The 26,694-nt window shown below is 40.8% G+C and overlaps 1 protein-coding gene across 1 annotated transcript in view; it reads right to left on the bottom strand.

The window, feature by feature from the left end:
• Nucleotides 1-263: 263 nt before the first annotated feature.
• The window catches only part of znf644b (zinc finger protein 644b), a 49,563-nt gene continuing 23,132 nt past the window's right edge, over nucleotides 264-26,694 (bottom strand). The window contains 8 exon segments of the mRNA XM_075486168.1: nucleotides 264-327; nucleotides 6,442-6,582; nucleotides 13,455-13,572; nucleotides 13,575-14,925; nucleotides 14,927-15,092; nucleotides 15,094-15,369; nucleotides 15,371-15,753; nucleotides 15,755-16,098. Of these exon segments, the coding sequence (XP_075342283.1) occupies nucleotides 264-327; nucleotides 6,442-6,582; nucleotides 13,455-13,572; nucleotides 13,575-14,925; nucleotides 14,927-15,092; nucleotides 15,094-15,369; nucleotides 15,371-15,753; nucleotides 15,755-16,098 (2,843 nt within the window).

The following is a 26,694-nucleotide window of genomic DNA, read 5'->3' as shown; positions in this document are numbered from 1 at the left end:
ATGAATTAAAAAGCATTGTTATTGTCAGGCCCAATGTTTTTGTTTGACCTTGACCTGACAAGATATTGCCTAAAGATGACACCAAATACTGGTGTAGGCAACAGGTAACAGTTAACAGCTAAGGACAGAGAAGTTCTAAGAACGCAGTTCTAAGAACGGTCCACCTCGAATTTCGTTCTATGAACTTCCAAAACAAAAATAACAACAAAAATAAAAGATGTTACCAAAATAAGTTTCTGATAGCACCATTTGCAATTAAATATTTACTTGAGCTCCTTGGCTGTGGCGAGCCACACTGTCAAGTCCGCTGCAGCTGGACTGCTGCGTCTGCTCCAAAGATAGATAAGATCAGAGATGGAGTTCTACAGATCTTTATTCTCACTTTTTAACGGTGTGTCTGGTTCTCTAGCGTAGCATGGCTACCGGTTCTCTTCCTCCTTCTCCTGCTTTCACCTGCTCCGTGTGTCAGATGTTTAGTTACTCCTCTGCCTCCTTTAGCGATAATGGTACATGTAACAAATGTAGTCTTTTTGTAGTTTTGGAGGCGAGGTTATCTGAATTGGAAGCTCGGCTCTGCACTGTTGAAAATCAACCGATAGCGAGCCAGGTCCCTTTAGCCAGTGTGGAGCCACCTAGGGTAGCTAGCTCAATTAGCCTCCCCCTAGCAGAACCTGAGCAGCCAGGATTACAACGTGGCTGGGTGACTGTCAGGAAGAGGCATATCTCTAAAGTCAAGCCCGTTGTTCACCATCGACCTGTTCACGCTTCAAACAGATTTTCCCCACTCAGCGACACACCCGCTGAGGACAAAACCCTGGTAATTGGCAGCTCTATAGTCAGAAACGTGGCATTAGAGACACCAGCGGCCATAGTCAAATGCATTCCAGGGGCCAGAGCGGGCGACATAGAATCCTATTTAAAACTGCTGGCTAAGGATAAACGTAAATATGGTAAAATAGTTATTCACGTCGGCGTTAATGACACCCGGTTACGCCAATCGGAGGTCACTAAAATTAATGTTGCATCGGTGTGTAATTTTGCCAAAACAATGTCGGACTCCGTAGTTTTCTCTGGACCCCTGCCAAATCTGACCAGTGATGACAAAGCCGCATGTCGTCCTACAATCGCTGGTTGTCTAGATGGTGTCCAGCAAACAACGTGGGCTACATAGATAATTGGCAATCTTTCTGGAGAAAACCTGGTCTGATGAGGAGAGACGGCATCCATCCCACTTTGGAAGGAGCAGCTCTCATTTCTAGAAATATGGACGAATTTATTTGCCACCCTAAAACATGACAACCCAGGGCTCAGACCAGGATGCAGAGTTGTAGTCTTACACACTTCTCTGCAGCTTCCCACCTGCTGCTACCCACCCAATCGATTAACACAAAAGGAGCAAATCCTCTTGTGCAAAAAGAAATTATTAAAACAAAAACTTTAACTGAACAAAAACATGAAACTATTAAATGTGGTTTGCTGAATATCAGATCTCTCCTTTCGAAGTCTCTGTTAGTGAATGAGTTGATTTGTGATCATCATATTGATATATTTTGTCTTACGGAAACCTGGCTGCAGCAGGAGGATCATGTTAGCATTAATGAAGCAACTCCCTCTGACTGTTTAAATGTTCACGTTCCTCGAACCACAGGCAGAGGAGGAGGAGTGGCAGCTATTTTCAGATCAGGGTTACTAATCAGTCCCAGACCCAAGATTAGTTTGAGCTCTTTTGAATCTCTGATTCTCAGTTTTTCCCACGCAAAGTGGAAATCCCAGAAACCTCTTGTGTTTGTTGTTGTGTATCGTCCACCTGGCCCTTATTCTGAGTTTCTGTCTGAATTCTCAGAGTTTTTATCCCAGTTAGTGCTGAGTACAGATAAAGTCATTGTAGTGGGTGACTTTAATATTCATGTAGATGTTGAAAATGACAGCCTGAATATGAACTTTAATTCTATATTGGACTCTATTGGATTTTCTCAGAGTGTTCACGGACCGACTCACTGCCTTAATCACACCCTTGATCTTGTTCTGACTTATGGCATTGAGAGTGAACAGTTAACAGTGTTCCCTCATAACCCTGTCTTATCTGACCATTTTCTGATAACCTTTGAGTTTACATTGCTTGACTATACAGTTTCTGAGAAGAAATTTACATATAGAAGGTGTCTATCAGAGGATGCTGTAACCAGATTTAAAGAATTAATTCCATCATCCTTTTCTTCACTGCCATGTGCAGATATGACAGAGGACGACTACCTAAACTTTACTCCAGCAACACTTGACTCTCTTGTTGACAGCACTATAGTTTCAATGCGTACAGCACTGGACAATGTTGCCCCTCTGAAAAGGAAGGTAATCAGCCAGGTATAATTCACAGCTGCGTGCTTTAAAGCAGACTGCAAGAAAGCTGGAGAGACAGTGGCGTTCCTCTAATTTAGAAGAGTCTCAATTAGTCAGGAAAGATAGTTTAACAATGTATAAGAAAGCCCTTCGTAAAGCTAGAACTGCTTATTATTCATCATTGATAGAAGAGAATAAGAATAATCCCAGGTTTCTTTTCAGCACTGTAGCCAGGCTGACTAAGAGTCCGAGCTCTGCTGAGCCAGTTATTCCTTTAACTCTCAGCAGTGATGATTTCATGAGTTTCTTTATTAATAAAATTGTTTCTATCAGAGAGAAGATTGATGGAGTCCTTCCCACTATTATCAGTGATGTATCATCAAGTACAGCAGCTTTAAAAGTATCTTTAGAACCTGATTTGTATTTAGACGGCTTCTGCCCAGTTGATCTCTCTGAACTAACAACAGCAATAGTCTCTTCTAAACCATCAACTTGTGTTTTAGACCCAATCCCAACCAGACTGTTCAAGGAGGTTTTCCCATTAATTGACACTTCCATATTGGATTTGATCAATCTGTCTTTGTTGACAGGATATGTACCTCAGACTTTTAAGGTTGCTGTAATTAAACCTTTACTTAAAAAACCTACTCTTGATTCAGAAGTGTTGGCTCATTATAGACCTATATCCAATCTCCCTTTTATGTCTAAAGTTCTTGAAAAAATAGTTGCAGCTCAGCTTTGTGATCACTTACACAGAAATAATCTGTTTGAAGAGTTTCAGTCAGGATTCAGAGTGCATCATAGCACAGAAACTGCACTGCTGAAAGTTACCAATGATCTCCTCTTAGCCTCTTGTTATAATTGGCTTTGTTCTTAGACATTAGGAATGAAATAAGTCTCAGTACTTTTCCATATGACCTTAAGTGATGCAGGAGTAGACAGACAAAACAATCAGGAAAGTCTGGGAAACCAAGGGCAGATTGATACACACACATTATTTGAGTTAGACAATTCATATCCAATCACATTTGATCAACAAGGGATCCACCTCGGGAAACTAGGAGACATATATACGAGGTGTAACCGGGGATACGGGGCTCGGGCTGACGGATTCCTGCGAGAGTTCTGTCAGACTGAGACCAGCGCTGAAATGCTCCACTTGTTGCCATACCAATAAAGACTTCATTTTCACTTGAATTTACTCCGGTCCGTTCTTGAGCCTCCTACTAAAAGAACCCGATCTAACACTCTGATAGCGGACTTGTGTCTGTGCTTGTCCTGTTGGATCTCAGTGCTGCATTTGATACGGTCGATCACAGTATCTTATTACACAGACTTGAACATGTTATTGGGATTAAAGGAACTGCATTAGGCTGGTTTAAGTCATATTTATCTGATAGATTTCAGTTTGTTCTTGTAAATGAAGAATCTTCCTCACACACCAGAGTAAGTCATGGAGTTCCTCAGGGTTCTGTGCTTGGACCGATTCTTTTCACTTTATACATGCTTCCATTAGGTAACATTATTAGACAGCATGGCATAAATTTCCATTGCTATGCTGATGATACTCAGCTGTACTTATCTATAAAACCAGATGAACCTAATAGGTTGGTCAGACTACAAGCATGTCTTAAAGACATAAAGACCTGGATGACTCAGAACTGTCTGCTTCTAAATTCAGACAAAACTGAAGTCGTTATCTTTGGACCTGAGCGTTTCAGGGAGAAATTGTCTAGCTATATAGTTACTCTAGATGGTATTTCCTTGGCTTCTAGTTCTACAGTGAGGAACCTTGGAGTTATTTTTGACCAGAATTTATCATTTGACTCGCATATAAAACAGGTTTCTAGGACTGCCTTCTTTCATCTTCATAATATTGTTAAAATCAGGAACATCTTGTCTCAGAGTGATGCAGAAAAACTAGTCCATGCATTTGTTACTTCAAGATTGGACTACAGTAATTCTTTATTATTGGGCTGTCCCACATATTCTCTGAAAAGCCTTCAGTTGATCCAAAATGCTGCAGCCAGAGTTTTGATGAGAACTAACAGGAGAGATCATATTTCTCCAGTTTTAGCTTCTCTTCATTGGCTCCCTGTTAAATTCAGAATAGAATTTAAGATTCTTCTCCTTACATATAAACCTCTTAATGACCGAGCTCCATCATATCTTAAAGATCTCATTGTAAGATATTTTCCTAACAGAGCACTTCGTTCCCAAACTGCAGGTTTACTTGAGGTTCCCAGAGTTTCTAAAAGTAGAATGGGAGGCAGAGCCTTCAGTTATCAGGCCCCTCTATTGTGGAATAAGCTGCCAGTAAATGTCCGGGAAGCAGACACCCTTTCCACTTTTAAGACCAGGCTTAAAACTTTCCTTTTTTATAAAGCTTATAGTTAGGTCTGTTGAATCTGATAGTGTGTCTGCTAGTGTGTCTTGTTCTGCCTCCACCTCTGGCACCCTCTATACTTTCATTACCCCCTACCCGAACCAGGGTTTGAATCCCATTCCCGCTTATCTTACCTCTTTTATTTCTCCCCCTACCCGAACCAGGGTTTGCATCCCCACCCCGCTGTGACTGGTGTGCAGTTGGTGAGAGGCTGAGGTAGCTTGTGGCTGTAAAAAGATGGTTGTTGCGGTGTGAGGAGCAGATCTATATAGGGAGTATAGGGAATTACTCACTGAGTCTGGTCCTTTATTTTATTATTTATTTTTTCGTTAGCACAAGTTTCTTGTCTTTACCTTGAATAGGGATGGCTCAGGTAATCCTGAAACATCCCATAGTTAAGCTGCTATAGGCCTAGACTGCTGGGGGGCCTCATCTGTCACACCTTTCCTCACTTTACTCTCTTTATGTATATGTGATATTATTGTGGTCATTAACTCGTGTTTCCCTGTTCCAACAGATATCCTTTGAATGGTGTTACAGTGCCGCCGCGGCCCCCTCCCCCCCTCCCCCCCTTTCTGTCTTCTCAAACCCCAGCTGGTCGAGGCGGATGGCCACCCTTCCTGAGTCTGGTTCTGCCAGAGGTTTCTTCCTGTTAAAAGGGAGTTGTTTCTCTCCACAGTCGCCTCAGGCACGCTCAGGACGGGAGATTGGACCGAAAAACAAAAAGTTTTCAGTGTAATCTGTTGGTTTTCTTAGCTAGGAAATTGTTTTTGAATTGGCTCTATATGAACGAATTGGATTATTTTATGAATTATGATTATTATTAATTAATTGAATTCCAATTGGCTTGAATTGGACTTACTATCTAAGTGCCTTGAGATGACATTTGTTGTATTTGGCGCTATATAAATAAAAATGAATTGAATTGAATTGAGTCATTTCGTCCTCAGTTGACGCAACAAGATCACTGTTGTGTTTGGGTCTATTTGGTATTTATTTTCATTTTAAAATCATATAATCATAATGTGTATAAATACACATAATAAATCATAATGTTTTAATCATATAAAACAATCTATTTTAACAACTCTAAAATTCCCTGAGCAATAGTGTTAATTTATTACAATAATCCAAAAACCTTAGATAAAAGGAATCCAAATAATTTTGAACCTCTGGTTGGGACTCGAGGCGTAAAATATGGCATTCTATTGGCTAAGATCTTGTTTCACTGCAATACGCAAGCGAGGACAAACAAACTTCTTGCGAGTAAAAGAAAACTGCTCGTGAGTCAGGAAAAAAACACATGCAAGTAGAAAAAAAATCCTTACGGATAAAAAACGTAAGCGCACATACACAATCTGAGCATTATAAAGTCTTAAACGTGAGAAGAAGATTTGCTCATAAACAGAGGTTTTGACTGTGAGGACAGAGTTTAAGAGTAATCAGAGCTAAATCTGAGCTTGAAAACAAGGAATCCTCTAAAATCTAAAACATTTTGATCAAAGATAGGGATTTACCTCCATATTTCCTGGTCATTTCTTACTGAAAGCTCCATACTCTCTTGTTTAATTTCAAGCTGTTCAACTAAAAGTGCTTGGCAATGCCTTGGTGCACTTTTTTATTTTAGAAGATTTCTGATTCTCTGAGGACCTCTGAGAGGAGTTCCTTCTGTTTTTGTACAGAACTGTAATTGGATTTTTACTGGGATGCATTGGCACCTGATGATTAAGCTACTGCTGCTGATGAACTTCTGAGAGAAGATTTGTCTCCTCAAATGGTTGGAGATGCCAGTCTTGGTATCAAACTAACCCCTGCACAGGTGGCATGTGTGCTCTCCTTGGGTTTCAGCGTTAACGGCCGTACTTTAAGATTAGGTTTGTTACCATAATTGTAACATACTCATCACAAAGCTAGAGATAAAAGTACTGAGGATTGTTTTAAACTTTGACGTTAAAGTTTGTAGTTTACTGCATTCTGGATCTAAAATGTGGATCAACAGGTTTCTTCTGCTTCTAAATATTCACATTCAAAATAAGATCAGTATAGTGGAATCCTCAAAGTGTCTCTCTCCATTCAAATTCAATTCAATTCAAATTCAAATTCAAAAAATACTTTATTTATCCCAGAGGGAAATTAAATGTTGATGTAACTCAATTAAATCAAGGAGTTATTATAGATGCTGATGGCTGTGGGCAGGAAATATTTCCTGTAGCGGTCCGTTTTGCATCCAAACTGAAGAAGCCTTTGACTGAAGAGACTCTGTTTTCCGATAACAGTCTCATGGAGAGGATGTTCAGGGTTGTCCATAATTCTCTTGATTTTATGCAAAATCCTTCTTTGCATTATTGTCTCCAGAGGTTCCACAGTCGTCCCCAGAACAGAACCAGCCTTCCTTAGCAGGTTGTTGAGTCTTTTTAGGTCCCTGGTTCTGATGCTGCTGCCCCAACAGATGACGCAAGAGGAAATGACGCTCTCAACAACAGACTTGTAGAAGATCTGCAACATCTTGTTGCAAACCTTGAAGGACCTTAGCTTCCTCAAGAAGTACAGTCTGCTCTGTCCTTTCTTGTAGATTGCTTCACTGTTGTGTCTCCAGTCCAGTCTGTTGTCCAGATGAACACCAAGGTATTTATATTCCTCAACCACCTCCACTTCTTCTCCCATGATGGAAACAGGGTTTGATCTGACCCTGTTTCTCCTGAAATCTACAATCATCTCCTTTGTTTTGTTAACATTCAAGATGAGATGATTGTTCCCACACCATGCCACAAAGCGGTCCACCAGCTCTCTGTACTCAGCTTCTTGTCCATCTCTGATACACCCGACAACTGCAGAGTCATCTGAATATTTCTGTAGATGACAGGAGTCTGACTTGTACTGGAAGTCTGAACTGTACAGAGTGAAAAGGAATGGTGAGAGTACAGTCCCCTGTGGTGCTCCTGTGCTGCTGATCACCTGGTTAGACACACAATTCTTCAGTCTGACAAACTGTGGTCTGTTTGTCAGGTAGTCATTAATCCAGGTGATTGTTGAGGCCTCCACCTGAGTCTTCTGGAGTTTAAGACGAAGCAGATCAGGCTGAATTGTGTTAAATGCACTGGAGAAATCAAAGAACATGATCCTCACAGTGCTGCCTGCTTTGTCCAGATGACAGTGGGTTTGTTGAAGCAGGTGTATGATAGCGTCTTCAACTCCAACTCCATGGCGATAAGCAAACTGCAGGGGGTCCTGATATGTGCTGGTTTGCTTACACAGGTGGGTCAACAGGAGTCTTTCCAGGACCTTCATGATGTGGGATGTCAGGGCAACAGGTCTGTAGTCATTAGCCGCTTTCGGACAGACCGTTCTAAGAAAGTAGTTATCAGAACTACCCTCCTCGAATTTCATTCTGATAACTATCCTTCCCCAGCGGAACTGTTTCAGTCTGCATTCGCACATGAGTTGGGACCTGATAGGGACTGATGCGCCGCGCGCAGCCGTCTGCTTCAGTGACGTGTTAGCCGTTAGCCGTTTAGCGCTACATTCAAACACAAAACAAAACGGTAAAAGTAAGGAGAGTAGAAAAAACACCACCAAGAAGCTAATATGGAGAGCGGGGAGGCCACCGTGTTTATGGTCTGCATGATGGTGATATTAATCATGGACAATCACATCAGGCGTCTAATATCGAGGCTGGAAAAGCTCACAGAGAGAGTCAGGAGATACTTTTTCATTTCATGAAGGAAGAAAGGAGAGCAGAGCGCTGCAGACAAATGAGACCAGTGTAAGTTTAACTTATTAAACACGCGCCTGTTCTGTCTGTGTTGTATGAGTAAACATTTCAGCCGTGATAGCATGACATGGGGCGTAGCTACCAACCACCACACACCTCCGTTAGATTCGTTCTATAAGAACTATGAAAAGACCCGACCTCGGAGAAGGAGCTAAATAGTTATAGGAACTAAGGGAGAAAGCCCCGAGTTCCTGTATGTCCGAACACGGGAGAAAACGGCCCCGCGGATTAAAAGGTTATTAGAACTGCCAAAGGTTCCTACAGTCCGAAAGCGGCTATAGATGACTGAAGGGTGAGTTTTCTTTGGTACCGGAACCAGACAGGATGTCTTCCACAACAGTGGTACCTTCTCTTGGGTCAAGCTAAGGTTGAAAAGGTGTTGCAGAATCCCACAGAGCTGCTCTGCACAGGCCTTCAGGACTCGGGGGCTGACACCATCTGGACCTGCAGCCAGGGCCGCTGACAGGTTTGGCTGGGCCCGGGACAAAATTCTCTGAATGGGCCCCCCCGTAGCAACCCACCCACACCCACCTCTACTTTCCCAGTCTCTCATTTATTGCGGATAAACCAAAAGGATTATTTACCACTTTGCCTGGATATGGATATGGACTGAGTGGAGTTATGGCTTTCAAAATCCTACCACAATAAAACTCACGCTATTTTATTCATTTAGAGCTCATAAACTGCACATTTCATCAACCATTTTTCACTTGACCAAGGGAATCATGTCAAGGGTACTTTTATTTATCACCAGACCCGCGTGTATGTCCGCTGAACTTTCTGAGAATGTTCGGGGAACAAGGCGGAGCCCATTCATCTGGCGAGTGTCAAGTTAAATCAGTCTGAACGAAAGTTACAGGCTACCCCAAAACGTCACGTTTATAACCCATTCGTTACATTCAACTCTATCTAAATGGCAATTTCACACGTTGCCATGTCTATACTGGCTTATTTTAAACAAAATAAGGTTAAACCAGAGCCGCGTTACACTGGCTGTCATTCAGCTGACCGGGGATGATTCTCAAATCAATTCAGCTTGATTGGCGTGCGTGCCTGAAACATTTGGACATATTTGCGGACTAATGCGCATATTTCTTTTTTTTTTGGGCCCCCCCATTCCTGGGCCCGGGACAAGATACCCGTTTGTCCCCCCCTATCGGCGGGCCTGCCTGCAGCCTTGTTCCGGTTCAGTCTCTCCAACTGCCTCTTCACCTGACTTCTAGAAACAGAAAAGTGGGAGGGGGAGGCAAAGGGGACAGCAGCATCTCCTGATTTGGTTGAAGACAAACTAGTGGAAGCAGAAGAATCCATGACTGAGGTGGAGGTGGAGATGTTACAGGAAAGCTGTGGGTCAGAGGAGGGTGGGATGTCTCTTTGGCTGGGAACAGGAGGGGAGGATGGTGAGCTTGTTCCTGAACTGAACCTGTTGAAGAATGTGTTCAGCTCATTTGCTCTGTCCAGACTTCCATCCATCCGATCCTCCCTATGCTTGAGGCCTGTGATCTTCTTCATTCCTGACCACACATCTCTGATATTGTTCCTCTGCAGTTTACTCTCAAGCTTCTTTCTATACACCTCCTTGCTCTCTCTGATCTTGACTTTGAGCTGCTTCTGTATACTCCTCAGTAACTCCCTGTCTCGCTCCCTAAAGGCTCTTTTTTTCTTGTTCAATAGTTCCTTTAGCTCACTGGTGATCCAGGGTTTGTTATTAGGGAAGCATCTCACTGTTCTGGTGGGGATGGTGTTGTCCACACAGAAGTTTATATAGTCAGTCACACACTCAGTCATGGCATTAATGTCCTCTCCATGTGGCTTACAAAGAGAAATCCAATCGGTTGCATCAAAACAACCCTGTAAGGGTTCTTCAGCTTCCTGTGACCACTTTCTAACAGTCCTTTTTGTGACAGGTAGTCTCTGGACAAGGGGTTTATATGCTGAACAGAGAAAAACAAGGTTGTGATCTGATTTACCCAGGGGAGGTCTTGATTTGGAAATATATGAATCCTTGACATTTGTGTAAAACAAATCCAATGTCTTGTTTTCTCTGGTAGAGCAGCTGACAAACTGTTGAAAAGTTGGCAGTGTAGCAGAGAGTGAGGCATGATTAAAATCACCAGATATTGCCATAAAAGAATTGGGGTGTTGTGTCTGTATCTTAGCAACAACGGAACTGATGACATCACATGCAGTGTCGGCAACAGCTGAGGGTGGAATGTAAACAGCCACCAAAACAACACTGGTGAACTCTCTTGGCAAATAATATGGACGAAAACTTACTGCCAATAGTTCAATGTCAGGACTGCAGAGACGACTCTTCACAGTAACATGTCCTGGGTGACACCATCTGTTGTTGACAAGCACTGCCAATCCACCCCCTTTCCTTTTCATGCTACTCTTTAAATCTCGATCTGCTCGTACAGTCAGGAAGCCCGGCAGAGAGACGCTGGAGTCGGGGATATGATCCTGCAGCCATGTCTCAGTAAAACACATAATGCTACATTCCCCATATTCTTGCTGAGTCCTTGTCAAGGCTAGAAGTTCATCCAACTTGTTAGCTAACGATCTTACATTGCCCATGATGACGGATGGCAGAGATGGTTTGAACTTCTTCTTTCTTTCTCTCCTCTTTGCTCCTGCTCTGCATCCACGACGCCTCCTTTTCAATTCCAGTGGGATTTCTGGCTTCAGTTGTCGAATTATTTCTGCTTTTCCAATGTTAATCAGCTGCTCCCTGTTGTAAACCACCCTGTTGCTATGGTTATGCATCATAACAAAAGAGCAAAATATACAAAAAGTATTGGGAAAAATCAATCCAGCTGCACAGCATCCAAGGCAGGAAGGAACAGTTGTCCAAAAAATGCAATTTCTTCCAAGAAAAAACAGGAATGAAATTTAGAAAAAAAAGAAAATCTCAATGTGAGGTACAGAGCTACTCCAACGTGCTGCCACCCTCAGCGGCGCATTCTAGAACATAAAACAAGAACAATAGAACAACATTTGCATGGTGTATGAGATGCAAATTGACAACAGAGGTTTATAGTTCACAGTTTACAGCTTTTTGTTTTCTAGCAGGTGACTACTTCGTTTAGTGGAATGACAAAGAGTCAATCGCTGATTTTAATCATATGTTACTTACTAGCCAATTATACTAAAGTTAACTTCACAAGTAGATTAGAAAAACATCTAATGATCCTAAATTCAGCTAATTGGCTTCTTATACCTCTATTACCTATTATCTCTAATTTACCTCCTTTTTATCCATTTACTTATGTGCTTATTGTAAAGGTGTAGAATATGGGTGGGCGGCCGTGGCTCAGTGGTTAGAGTCGGTCATCCAATAACCGCAAGGTTGGTGGTTTGATTCCCACTCTCGCCCCTCAAAAAAGCTTGGTGGAACTGATAGCTGGAGGGGTGTAAGTCCACCTCCTTGTCAAGGCCTTTGAGCAAGGCACTGTACCCCCATGCTCACCGGGTGCTTCATGGCTGCCCACTGCTCCAGGTTGGCATCTGTCTCTGAGTGTGTGTGACCCTGTGCATGTGTGTGTCAACAGGTGCCAACCTGGATGGGTTAAAAGCAGAGTGTATGCATGACCAATAAATTGGATCTTAATCTTAATCCTTATATGTAGATTTGGACAATTTGAAAATGAATAAAGTATTTTATCAATCTATCTAACTATCTATCTATCTATCTGTCTGTCAGTCTGTCTATCTATCTATCATCGACATTAAATGTGCTGTTGGGAATTAATAAGTTTCCAAACCACCTCCCTATACCTCAATGCATTAATGAAAGTGTTTTTTAACACTTTAACCATTCCTTTACAGCAGACTTTGGTTTGACTGTGAGCAATGTGCATTTATTTTGACTATCACCTGTGTAGGAATTATTCTCTTGAATTGCTTTCAATGAAGTGAGACCTGCATAAGTGAACACACATGGAAGCCGGCAGGCTCAAGTTGAGGCGCCTTTGTGCTGGCAATGGACAAAACACTTTCTGTAGATGCTGATGAAATAAACCTGCAATTTATTCTCTTTTTGGCAAAAGAATAAAGATTCTTTTTACACATCTATCTATCTATCGATCGGTCTGTCTGTCTGTCTGTCTGTCAGTCAGATGACAAAAGACTTTGCTTGTCTTCAGTGTAACGCTTGCTACCCTAGAATTTCTTTTTAAAATAAAAATGTAGATTTATAACATAATTGTTCATAACCCACAGTATCTTATGGACTAACTTCCAGTCCAGGATCCGGTACAAGTATAGTGGATATATTATAGTGGATAGCTTCTTATAGCCTGTAACATCAACATGCAACAATTTGTGTGAAATATCTTTTGGCAGTTGACGAACTTAGGTTTCCACAAAGAAACAACTAGCACAGCTGGAAGTACAGAAGGTGCAGTGCTATAAACAGCACACAAACAGCTTCCAAAGAATCTCTGACTTCCACTGGAAGAAATGCAATAATCTTTTACAGTTATAGGATTATGGCCTAATTGACAAACTGGGCCCTATAATAAATAGTGTGGTGCCCAATTAGGAAATATCCATATTACTAACGTCTGAAGTCTGACATGAGATACTGACAGTATATTTCCCCAGTTACAAATTGATGTTTTAACAAGATCAAGTTCTCAGGTTGTGTTTCCAGAGTGAGAGAGGATAAATCCTGTTCTCATCACTATAAAGTCCAAATCAGGGAAGACAGTGCCAACCATAAGCATGAGCGATGGGCTTCAAACTGGCTCCATTGCAAACTAGAGGGCATCGTCACACATTGCAACACTTATTGTTAAAGTGCCTCTACTCTTACAATGCAGGGTACGTGGAAATGTGGAAATACATTCAAAGCGCTAAGCCTGAGTGCTAATCTACAACACAAAAGGGGTTTGGCTGACAGTTAGCTGTATTAAGGTTTTGTTTATCACAAGTGGAGAACGACTACCACTCTCACCTTTTCTTATTCTCTTTGTTCCAGTGGGGATCCCGCTGCAGATTTGTGACTGACGTTCCAGCAATACCACGTGCTCTGGTGAAACTGTATGCCGAGCATAATAGCTCAAGACCAACTCGGTCCTCGTACATGAAAAGAAAGACCCACTCCAGACTCAAACATGGCAGGACAGTATGGACAGGGCCTGTGCTCTACCTCTGATGTGGGGAAATAATGAAAACTGTGACCTAGGGATACTCTAGGCAATTCTGGGGATTCATCACATGCTGTAGTTTCGTTAAATTCCTCCTTGATTATGAGTTGCTCTATGTCGCTACAGTCTTCTTCTCCATCTTCTTTACCCATGAGTGTGAGGGAGCTTTCGTGTTTAACTGAAATGTTCTGCCTACTTCTAAAATACCTCTGAGCATATGGGTTCTTTTCATTTGTACTGCTTTCGAAGAAGCTGCCTGTGGCTCTGCTGGTGTCATCACTGAACTTATCAACGCCCTCACAGCCTTTCTCCAATTCCATAACTGCACAATGTTTCGTAAGCCCCTGGCTAAGACTAGGCAATGTATCACCATTCATAAATTCAATAGTGTTATGCAAAGGTGTTGACATTCTTCTCATAGATGAAGAATTTTGGACTTGGACTTCTTGCACTTGTAAGCTCCTGCTTGGCAGGGCATTCTTGTCTTCCAGACCAAACATCTGGTCTAATTTAAGATATCTGGCTGATGGTAAAAAATCAGCAGCTGCAAGACAGTTTACCTGCTTTGAGCTGCCAAAAGCCTTGCAGTCATTGTTTTCAGCATCCTCTTCCACACAGGTGAGATCAGTTGCCACATCTATTTTTTCTACCTTTAGCAGTAAATTTTTATGCTTGTCGATTCTCCACAACGATGGGGACGGCATGCTCTTTGTGCAGCTGGTGATGCACTCAAAGTGGGCAACATTTACATCTTTTTCATTTGACTTTTGAATGCCCCCATCTTGAATTAAACAGTGAGCTCTCTCTCCTAAATTAGACCTCGGCAGATTAGGTTTAAATCTGTCAGACTGACAATAATCACCACAGTGTGACTGCTGGTACTCAAGCTCAGAATGTCTTCCCAATACTTCTTTGTTTCTGCCACTGAAAAAATCCATTTTATACTGAAACTGAATATGGTCTGCTCCCTCTGAATCATTAGTGTGAGTCATTCTCATGCACTGAGGCTGATGTGCGACATGTAAGTGTGCCTGCTGCGTCAGTGTAATGTAGTTACACTCCTCACAGATGCTGTAGTGCTTCAGATTCTCATGTGTTGTGACGCGCTGGACAAAAACTTTCAGGCTGTTACAGCTAAATATGCTCTGAGGGCACTGCGCTGTGGTGGCCCTGTCTTCAGAGTCACTGTTTTTGAGATCTTTGATTTCTTCCATAAGTTCCTTCTGCTGGTCTTCGTGAATAATGATGTGCCTCATGAGGGACTTGCTATCACAGAACAAAACGCCCACACTCCCTGCATATAAAGGGCTGTGAAACATTTTCGCTGTTCACCTGATTATGCTTGCCTAAATGATACATCATATGTCTATGGAAATTTCTTTTTTCCTTGAAATGAACTTTGCATATTGTGCATGAAAAGATAAGAGAATCTTCCTCAAGTTTCTCTCTTCAACTGTTCCACTTTTGGACTAATGCTGTTTTCATCTTCAGGGTCATTTTCCTCATTACAGTCTTCATGTGTTGTGCTATAAATACAGTGCTCAGAGTCTAAAGCTATGTTCCAAGAAAGGTCTTTGAATGGTACTAACCATTTAAAGTCAGATAGTGTATCCAAAGATTCATCTTTGTTGCCCGTGTCAACATTTTCAACGTCATTACCACTGCAGAAATGTCTGTCGCTGCTGTTAACCTTTTCTAGACAGCCTGATATGCTTTTTCTATGTGTTGTGCTTCTTGTCTCTTTGGTGCATCACTTTGGTCTCCAGCCTTATGTCATTGTGCAAAAAACCCTCTCCTGATGAATCCCATCTGATTACTTGAGCAGTATCATAAACATCCGCAGACCTTCCTGGCCATTCTACTTCCTGTGGAGCTCTTGTTTTTATTGTCTGTTTAGTCAAAGGTTGGCTAATGTGCATTTGCTCCGCACTGTCACCTGACAGTGTGGAATAGGCCAGTTTAGACTCATTCTCCTCCGAGTGAGACAGTGGCGTGTTGACACCTGGCTGTGTGGCCAGTGTTTTCACGAGGGGCCCCGCTGTGTTCTTCCAAGCGTCTGATTGAAGCTCACTGGGTGGTGGTAACACCTCGGGGCTCGTGTCCTTCTCCTGCTTGCCACGTGGCATCCAGGACACTGCTGGATAAAACAGTGCCTTTGTTCAGGACACAGTGTACCTCTGAGGTAGGGTGTGAACCAGGTCCATTAACAAGTGCTCCTGAAGGCAATGAATTGCCTGCGTGGGGAACAGCAGGGACACTGCTGTATACAAATGGATTCGGCTGGGTTCCATTTAAAGGGTTTTCGTGTTCATCTGAGGACAGACCCGCAGCATTGTTCTTCAGGGAGAATGTGCGACTCTGTAATGGCTCCTGAGCACGACCTGGGCTGTCAGACACAGATTCCACATCTTTGTCCTCTTGTGCATTTGGCTTTAGATCAGAGTAGCAAGACTCTGAATTTTAAAATAGAATAACGCACAATTATTAAGTGTACTACAGGCAAGTCATTATTGGAATGCAATGCCTTACAAGCATAGAACTTCCTTTATTCAAGACGTAAATTACAAAGCGCAGCACAATGGACAACAGGCATAATAAAATTTTGTATTTTTTCTCCTCATTTCACACTGACAATGCGGTACCGTTAAAAAAAATGTTTTTCAGGCTATTCCCACCACTCCTTAAAATGAGAAAGGTATTATTCTGTGCTGCATTATGATTTTCCAACACCCTCTTTCGCCACCTCTATTCACAACAAACCCTGCTGTTAGCCCTGAATACCCTGGCGAGAATGCTTAATTATGTGAGCGCACCTCTGGGATACAACCTCCCTGCTTCTCCACCTAAAGTTCTCAGTCGTCTGCTAAAATTGACCAATTTCCATGGGAACAAAGTACACCTCCAATGAGATCATATTTCGTCTTATCACTCTGTGATGGTGCCAACACAGATCCCAGCATGAGACTGTTGTTACTTGAATCCCGACAAATTGGCAGGAACACAATCTGTTTAAAACACAAACACAGACCCCCAGAAAGAAAACAGTCACTTTTGCACATACACGTAGACGATATGCAGATTTCTTAAAGTAGGGTTGAATTTAAGGCAAAATGTTTCTTACTCTTTCTTCATCATTGGTTTTGAGTGATTAAATATGATTATAATTCAAAGATTGATGCTACATCATATACTTGACATCACATATGTTGTGCTATCCAAAGCTGATTTAGTTTAAAATATGTGCTCTGTGGATTTGACATTCAAGGCTGGTCGCTCTCTACAGGAACCTGCATTGCTAACGAAGTGGTAAATTCAGTGTTAATGAGTGGCTTCACTGTTACCACCTCAGAGGTAAAGCCTTCTGAGCTCCATATTCTTCCCATCTGTTGTGGTGTTAGATATCGGAGGGAGAACAGACGCTGCACATTTAAAGCAAACTTCACCGTTACCCCCAAAACGGCAGGGTGACAAAACCATCAAAATATCTTGGTTGAAAATGCGTAAGCCTTGTTAGCAGCCAACTCACATAAATCCTGTCTATATATAACAAAGAGGGCTTCGACGGAATAGCAATTTTTAGAAATGTATTTGCTACTATTTACCTCATTTAGTCAATGTTAAAAGGCTGACTTTGCCTTGCCTGAAGATATTTACAGGGATTATGGGCTTTAATACTGCTAAGCTGTATGCACAGATCAATCTGCTATGAGCTTTTACTAACCCTGCTTGGTATCTTCCCCAAGACAGATCTTTTGTTTTGTTTTTTTCAGTTTGGTGAGTGAGATTAAGGGGGAGCTTCATCGTCACTATCATAAACAGCACAAACAAACACAAACACCTCTGAGTTATTATTGTGAGGTGTTCTTAATTTTCAACATTTTGTTTTGCAAAATCTATTCTCTAGATGCCGAAGCTAAAAGTCTTGTTTAAAATCTGTGCAACCATATATTCAACTTACAAAGACGCAGTTTATCACATTTCATTTTTTGTCGTCATTGCCAAACTCAACATTTTCCACTCGTGCAGGGGTATTGTAATGTAGACAGGAATTATTTGAAAAACATTGCATTACATTGTGTAAAGTATGCTTAATGTGCGCAAAACTCCACATTTGTCAAAAATAAAAGCTCTGATTTCCAACAGCAAGATGAACTAAGCTCAGCTCAAATTACAGAGTAAATATGATCTCCTGCAGCATGCTCTGATAGTTAGTGGGCTGGGAAGCACGCCATGTACTCCCATCAGTATTGCCCTTAGTTTGGCTCTCAACCACAGTGCACATCATGCCCTATTCTCTTTCATCTTTCTGTCATTCTCTACAGTGAACAATCTAATTTCATGAAAATGCCATTATATTTTCCTGTGAAATTTGTATCCAAATTACTTGTTTCACTGTACACGCTAAGCAGTAATTTTACATGTCCTCTTTGAGGCAATGTTCCTATGAGAGCAGGTGCAAATTGTTAAAGTCAAGTCTACCTCTGTTACGATGGCATAGTACAAAGATCAAGTATCACTGTAAGATCCATCAGAGCAATTTTATCATCATTCTCTCCATATTTTTGCATTACAAGACTCAAACTTGTAGTGTAAAAACGTCATCCTGGATCTAAATAGAAAAATAAAGATGAAAATAAAGGGCAAATGGTAAGTTAAGTGTAGATATGGAAGAGGGACTTGAAGGATGATATAAAGAACCTTTGATTCCTGTCGTCTCTAAAAATGATAAATTCAGTAAAAAAAAGCTGCGTACAAAAGTATAGTACATGAGTTTTTTCTAAAAATTCAAAACAAGTAGACTGATAACAGTAGATGTTTAAAAGTGGTGGAGATCACTCCTGTCCACACTTTGTGCAACTGTGCTGCTGTAAAATCTGCTTGGGACACAAACTCTATGGATCATCAGGGTTATTTATGTTTCTCGAAGGAACTAAGGAACCACAGTTCATCAATTCTAATTTAGATGTACAATTAAGAAAGAAAGTACTATGTAAATGTAGAGTATATAATAACATACTAATATGTAGAGTATAGGTAGAGTATAAATGTATGTAGCTAATAGTCTCAACCAAAATTAATTAATTATATTCTAACACTACAATACTGAGGCTGTCTATAATAAGAGACAGAGCAGACTCTATGTCTTCAGTAGGATTAGATCCTTCAAAATTTGTAGCAAGATCCTGCATATCTTCTTATAAGTCTGCAGTTGAGATGGAGTTGGGGCAACAGCATCAGAGCCAGTGACTCAAAGAAACTGAAAAAACTTATAAAGAAAGCTGGCTCTGTGCTCTAAATGTAAGCAAAAAATGTTGATTGTTAAAAATACTAATTGTTTGTCTTTAAGCAAGAGACTAAACCAAAGATTTTTCCCTTTTATGTATGATTTTAAAGAGTAAGCCAAAAGACTTTAAATAAACGGCCCACACTTTTATAATGTATTTCAACCTTCTACAAATCCCTTTACAATGACTTTTCATTAACCTATTCACACCCACATACTTTCAGATTGTTACTTATCATGTATCCATTATGCACTCTGTATATACAGCACTGGTTTCCAGCACTGGTTGAGAGCTTCAACCAATCAATTGTGCCTCTTATAGAGTATTGCCTGACTCCATTTTCATCTTAAATCAAGCTCTTTCTAGATTATTATCTGGGGAGTCTAAGTGAATACAACAAAACTGCACCAGAATGGCAGTGAAGATACAAAACAATTATCTAATACAGCTTAACACGGTTGTAAATTGATTGCACCCTAAACAGAAATCACTCGGCCGCTATTCTGACATTGTGTTTATCAATCAAAATCTAGAATTAAACATATGCTAGACCCAACTCCTTAAATCTAGTCTTTTTTGCTTTCAGACCACAAATATGCCAAATTAGAACATTTTGCTTATAAAATGTGACACTTTATGAGGACAGCAAATCGAGAACATAATCAACAGATTAAATGATATTGGAAAAAAAAATAAAACTATGAAGCATTGGTAATTATTAACTACAGGCCCGTCTTCAAAGACAGAGACTAATTGCAAGTCTCATCAAGTCCTAAAAGAAGTACATTTAATGTGAATTTTTCCATCTTAGCCAAGTAGGCTTGCAAGGCTGTGAATATCCGACCTAATTTCTTCTTCCTGTTTAGTTGAAGACCCAGTCTGGCAGCACAGTGGAGATGGCACTTAAGACCAACTGGGACCAGTCAGCCAAACCATTTCAACTGCTGGAGCTGTCTGTATGGATCATCAGCCACCCTCACATACTTCTGCCACTGCCTTTGCTGAAAAAACGTCTAAAATGAAGGGGGGCCTCGGTCCCTCAAGTACTGCACTACACAACTTCCTCAGTTAATGGGATCTATTGATTTATTTGACACAATGTGAATTTATGAAGCTGCCTCTTTAGAGTGAGTGTATCAAAGCGTGCCTCAAAACAAACAGAAAGAGATTCAGCTCGACACTGCAGTAATTCTAGGGTGACTATGTTCTCTCAGTGAAGGTGCCATGGAGGAAAAAAAAAAAGACACAGCTAAGTTCTGCTATCTTGGCCTTTCAATTAACCACAGTATTAAAAACAGCAGAAAAGCGGGATGAAATTTGCAATATATTGACAAATCTCACTCCTCAGTGACTTATTGAGAAATATGATGCCACAAAACACAATTTCATGTCCATAAAACTCCTCAAATTCCTTACATTTGCGCAGAAGAAAGTAAAAAAAGAGGTGGTTTCACACAACATCTTTGTCAGGATTACGTGCTCTTTTATCCTGCTGAATTCTTGTCACCCAAAGGTCATTTCCATAATAATGGTCTCTTCTGTCCCTAATGGGATTTCGCCTGTGATTATGTGTGCCAGCATCTTGTGCAGACACTATCAGCCATGTCATCCTGAATTGCACAAATGTAATTACACAAAGCCTTTGATAACTAAACAATATAATTTACTGCTTGAGTGAAAATACATATTGGAGTTATCCAAGTCAAATTATACACGAAAGAAAAATATGAGTATCGTAGGTGGGATGTGCTCCCAAGAAAATTGTGAAAATCCTTCATGATGAGTATTTTTTTTTAAAAAGAAGAAGAAGAAGAAAAATTGGCAGCAATAGCTTGTCATGACGGCGTTTCTGATGTTAGAAATAACCACAAATCCAACATTGACACAAAATGTAAAAACATGTCAGGAAATTTATATTTTCAAAAAGTACAAACTTTCAAACTTTGGCGAAATTGCACAAATAATTCTTCCCATAAATCAGAATTAATTCTGAGACAATTGTGGACAGTGAAAGCAGAGAGGATGTGTACTGCGTGTTTTGTTAAAACTGCAAAATACGCTCTAGATGCCATTTCTTCTGAGAGAATGGTGAGTAAACTCCAGTAAAATACTTAATATTTGTCACAGACAAATGACAGACAGGTTTTGAGGGAATGAACTGAAAACATTTCAGAGGAAAGGCAGATAACTTTGACATCATGTCAAGACTTGATTTCTCTAACTCTGTTTATGGCTTTGGTTTGTTTTTGGTTCTGACTCAACATCAAGACACAGAAGCTAAACATGAGTGTAACCTCACTATAACGCTTAAATCTCCATAACAGCAAACTGCACATACATTGTGTTATGTTACTTGAATGGTTTAAGTTACTTTAAGTTACTGAAATGAGTAAGATTACAGGAATAGTTTGGACATTTTGAGAAATACACCAGCTAAATTTTTTGTTTTTTATTTGCCATGAGTTACCTGAAGTCACTTAGTTTACATGCACAGCTAAACCACTCCCCTTTGTACCAGTGCATGGAAGAGGATTCTAGTTATTAACCCAAGTTTGTCAGACAGAGCAACACTGTGGATAAGACATTCTGCCGCCTCTGGTTTTCTTTGTGGGAGATGATTGTACATGTAAGTAAGGCCAAATACACTGCACAGAAGTTGTCTTTAAGTTTACTTGAATGAGGTTTCTGATGCTGCGATAAATAAAAATCAGGAGTTTATTAGAGCAGTGCAGCAGTATTGAAAACAGGGTGATGTATATGAGCTGATATTTACATCCAATTTCTGATACATTTAGCTCTCTGACAAAAGAAACATAAAGAATATATAAATTAGAGCAGTTTTATTAGGAATTTAATTTGAATTCAAATGTTTATATGCATTTTAATAGTCAGGTTCTGATTTAAAGCTGCAGTCTGCAACTCTTTTTCAAGCATAATGCCTGGAACTGTCCGTGGATTCTGAAAGTAGTACATTAAATACCCCAATACAAAAAAAAAAGAAGTTCTCTAGGTCCCCTATATGTCCCGCTAGGTCCCTCCAAAGCCAGCAGGTTTGTTTACAAAATTGCAGACCGGACCGGTAAAAGGTAACCAATCAGGTTACGAGCTGGGCTCTGCTGCCTGTCAATCACCGATTGTGCACGCGCGATACAAGGTAGGCTCGTCCCCACGCTTATTTATCTGGACTATTGAACTTCATTACGGGCTAGTCTACTTACTGTCTTCCATGATCGCAAATGACAGGTGAGTTGATGAATGAGGAGTCGTGTAGGCGCATCTGGCGTGCACGTCTACGTGCACGAGTTCTCATGTGTTTTGAAGGGGCGGGACAGGAAGTTGAATAACTTTTTATTTTTCGGTTAAAAAATAAGCATTTCTTGCATTTTGCGACTACGGAGGTCACCGTTTTCAACTTCAAGCGTTCTGATAGATCATGTAAACTCTTAAAATGTCAAAAAGTAGGACTTTACGTATGACAACAACAAATCTTGCAGACTGCAGCTTTAAATAACTCAATTTTTTTTTTTTTTCTGGTGTCTTGTAATTTACTAACTGATTTTGGGGTGATGTCTTTGTTGGCTGCCTGTGTTCAGTGTATGGAAGAAGGCAATAGTATGATTAGTCAGCCAATTAGGAGCCAGACAAAAGCCTGAATGAACGCACTGAAACAACAAATTACACATCCCCAATGTTTGTCCAAGGAACTGGATGAATCGGATTTGATTGGATTACCATTGTATTACAATCAATTGTATTGTAATTGTCTTGAATTGGATTGTATCTTTGAAGTGCCGTGAGATGATATTTGTTGCATTTTGGTGTTATATAAATAAATAAATTGAATTGAATTGAATTGAACTACCGAATCCCCGGACAAGCGGAAGATAATGGATGGATGGATGGATGGATGAATTGAACTACTTCTTTGAGTTCCTTTCAAAAGTTACAGTTAAATTCAGATTGAATGTAATACGTAATCCACTGGATTAATGCCTGGTCAAGACCTTTCCATATGTGTATTCCACCGAGTTGACTGATTAGTTCACTAACAATAAGCCAACTAACAACAAGCACCCTGAGTCGGAATGCCTTTGTTTAAGCTCGGGTTGACAAGCTGCGCTTCATAATAGAGATATTTGTGTAGCAATGTTAGACTGAAACTGGAGTGTATCAAGCAGACAGTTCTGTCTGATATCAAGCAAGACTGAAGCTTGATACTACAGACAGAATGCCATCAATCATCTCATTATAAAAACTGAAATGACTTTAAAACAAACTAATCAGGTCGCAGTAAAGACCGTAATAAGAAATCTGTAGAGGGAAGAAATAATTAGACCTGCACATTCAGTGTTAACAAACAGACACATGAAGACAGCATGGGTCAAACAAGACAAAAGCCTTAAACTATTCGAATCTCTCAAAGCAAAAACAATCCTCTCTTTGGCCAAAGTTCACCAGACTCTAAACAAGGGCAAGAAAGATTTGAGGGGAAAAAAAGTCCTCCTGAACCTGTCCATAACAAACAAAAAAAGGAATGAGTGAAATGGCTGTGATGGAAGATTTACTGATGAAAAAAGGTGAGGCGAGAACATTCGGAGTGATAAAAGGGGACAGGGAGCGAGTGACAGTTGGGTTAAGACAGAAGTCATGTTCAATAGCAGGTAGAAACATCAAACAGTGAGTTCACAGGAAAACCATGCAACCTTGTCTTGAAGGAGGATTTTCTGTTGTGTGGAGTAGATTATATCTGTTCAAGCTGCTGACACGGCCTCATTTGCTGCCCGTAGTGTTGGAGGGGGATTAAACGATATAAACTTTAAAGCTTTAAACAATGCCTTTCAAAATTAAATGGATTAAGGGAGGGATGTCTGATGGGGATTTCCCAAGGCTTTGTTAGTTTTAAACTCTACTCCTTTTAAAAGGGGGAAGAAGGGGAAAAGAAAAAAAACACAGCAGTTAGAAATTTCTCAGGCATGTGACCATTTTAATGAGGCTGCTCTCACGTTGAGGAGGGCAGTGGGCACAGGAGAGCTGCCAAGCAGATGGCTCTCATAAACATCATATCTGCTCTGTTTAGATACATGACTTCTCATCTCCCAACACTGAGAGGAAAACAAACGCGAACATCACCGCAAGGACTACCCACTTGCCTGCTTTTGGCAAGCTGTGCCGGCTCGTTGAAATGGCACATTTCCATTTCCCGCATTTCTCCCTCATAACAATATGCATGAGCTGCACAATTGATATACATAACCTCTAATCTGTTATAAGTATGCAGAGAGGATGCAGTGATTGGAGTGGTAGGTATTTTTGTTTAGTGGCAGTTAGGATGTTGACTTTTATTAAATGTTATTATTACCATGTAACTGAAAGTAAATAAGTACTAAGCAAGGCAGAAGTTGGTGCTATGATTAGACATGCTCAGATGCTTTCCTCTGCAAGTGATATGAGAAAGAAAATTAAATATATATAAAACTTTGCTGCTTTGCCGTAGACATGTGACCATTCAGATGAAAGGGAGTCAGTGTCAAACTGCTCTCCAAATTGAGGACAGGCACCACATTGCCGAGAAGACATCAGTGAGCCTTAATTCGGAGGCATGTCAAGTACTGCAGGTATTGGGATGAAATCTCTCATTATCTATCTTTAAAACATAATACGAGTGCACCGTGGCAGGAATCAAGGGGGTAGGGGGGCTCAGCGCTCTAATGATGCTCCAAAGTGATCCCTCAGTACAGTCACCTTGAATTCTATTATTAGACAAGGATGCACAACGCCAAGCAGAAACTGGATCAAGTGCATTGTTTGCAGTCTCTGATTGGGTGGAGAGTCCTAGAAGTGGCTAAAATAAGCACCGCTACGATTACAGGGTTCGAAGATGACACGAATAGCAAACAAAGAAGAAGAAGGCCTCTAAAGAGAAGACGACAAAACAGCGGCTGTCAAAAAGTCACAAAGACTTCAGAGGGCAACAAAAGCCTATTTATCTAACTCTATCAGGGAAAGTGGACAGCTGGATCACTGCAGTCTTGACAGCAGTGGGATTCCCTTGTCATTTCCCAAAGTCCAGACACAGGCACACATACACTCACAGACGCATGTAAGATCATTAGTCAGTACTGCTTGTCAATTGTACCTTTTCAACCTGGATCAATGAGTTGTCTTGCACCAGAGGCCTGTATCAGCACCAGTCATTAACATGTGAGTGCCACTCTATCAGCCCCAACTCCAAATAAATCAAAGGGTCGGCCGAAGAAGAAAAGGCGCTAATATTTCCTCAATAACCCCAGAGAGACACCATGGAGAGATGCAAATTGCCTCCCAGGAGACCCCGGGGGATGTGAAAGAGAAACTCGCTGGGAGGCAACTGGAAGCTAATGAGTATAATGGTAAATGTATACAAGGAGAGGGAGAAAACCCTCTCTATTCATACCAATTAATACAATCTTATCAATGGAGGTGTACTGTAGAAGGCGGGCCAATGTCTAACCCCTTCGCCCTCCTCCCGACTTGCACCTCGTAAGCGTCTGTATTATTCAGCACGGGCTACGCTACGGTCATTAGCCCCGCAGGAGTCTGGGCCAGGCCTGGGGAGTTAAGGAGATTTTAAAAACCACTCACTCCTCACATCAAAACAAATCGGGCCAAATCAAAGGGGCTCAAAAATGTCCTTTCTTTGAAGGATGAGGGAGGGAACCGTCATTGTTCTGAAAGCTTTCTTTCTGCAGCACTGATGTAAAAATGGAGGAAAAATAAAAGATAGCAGCCATTAGAAGTGTCCTCATCAAACAAGCTGCAATTGTGGACAAAAACGGATTATGATGTCGAAACATGAGATAGTATAATTTAAACCTTAATAGTGTTAAATAAGCATGCTTTATGATGACACTGACACATTTATTCATCTACAGGATGCTTAACAAGTGTACCATTTTAGCTTTCGTTATATTTTCTATATCATTAGCTGTAAACAGGGTTATTTTTAATCAGGAGCTGGTTAGAAAGACAGTATTCAATTGCAGCTGCTAGCAGGTTCAAACACACACTGATAATTACAAGTGGGAAAAAACGGATCATGAACATAAAGTTAAATCCTCCTTCGAGACCCAAGCTGCTTTATTAAATCAAGAAAAAATAAAAAGGGCATGAGTTACATTTCCAATAACCACAGTATATCATGTAATTCTAGAGAACTAATGCTTTCCATGAAAGGTGATAAAACACTCCACAATGGTATCTTAAAGGTGTCCTGTGGGGTTAAATAAACAAAGCCATACTTACATTCAGTGTGACTGTTAGAAACAAAACAGGGGCCCATGAACCAGAACAGTCCTCAGTGGCACCACTAGCAGTCAGAATATCCACGGTATTTTTAAGTTGAACTATATAGCCTCACTGCTGGAGAAATGTGAGGTGGGATGTAGTTTAAGGGAGCATTTGAACTGCCTAAAAGGGCAAAGAAATGCTTCAAAAGCACAAAAAGAAGAAGGACTGCCTCACTCTACCATTGAAGGTCATTTTTCAGGTTGGAGAACTATACCCGATAGCGGCTGATTGGAGGAGGATTTGCCTTCAGGAGAACATAGATGAGACTCAAATGAAGGTTAATCACGTTACAACTTTCTACATGTATAATCCGATACTCCAGATATTTCATTGAGCATGCCTGTAAAAGCTCTCCGTCAGCATAATTGTACCTAACCTGTGCCCCACGTGCTCAAATCACTAAAATATCATATCCGACGGAGAATAAAAGGGAAATTA

This window comes from Odontesthes bonariensis, chromosome 15 (genome assembly GCF_027942865.1).
Source record: "Odontesthes bonariensis isolate fOdoBon6 chromosome 15, fOdoBon6.hap1, whole genome shotgun sequence".
NCBI classification, from domain to species: Eukaryota; Metazoa; Chordata; class Actinopteri; order Atheriniformes; family Atherinopsidae; genus Odontesthes; species Odontesthes bonariensis.
Note: the sequence above shows the minus strand (reverse complement) of the source record. Positions and strands in the feature narration are given on the sequence as shown.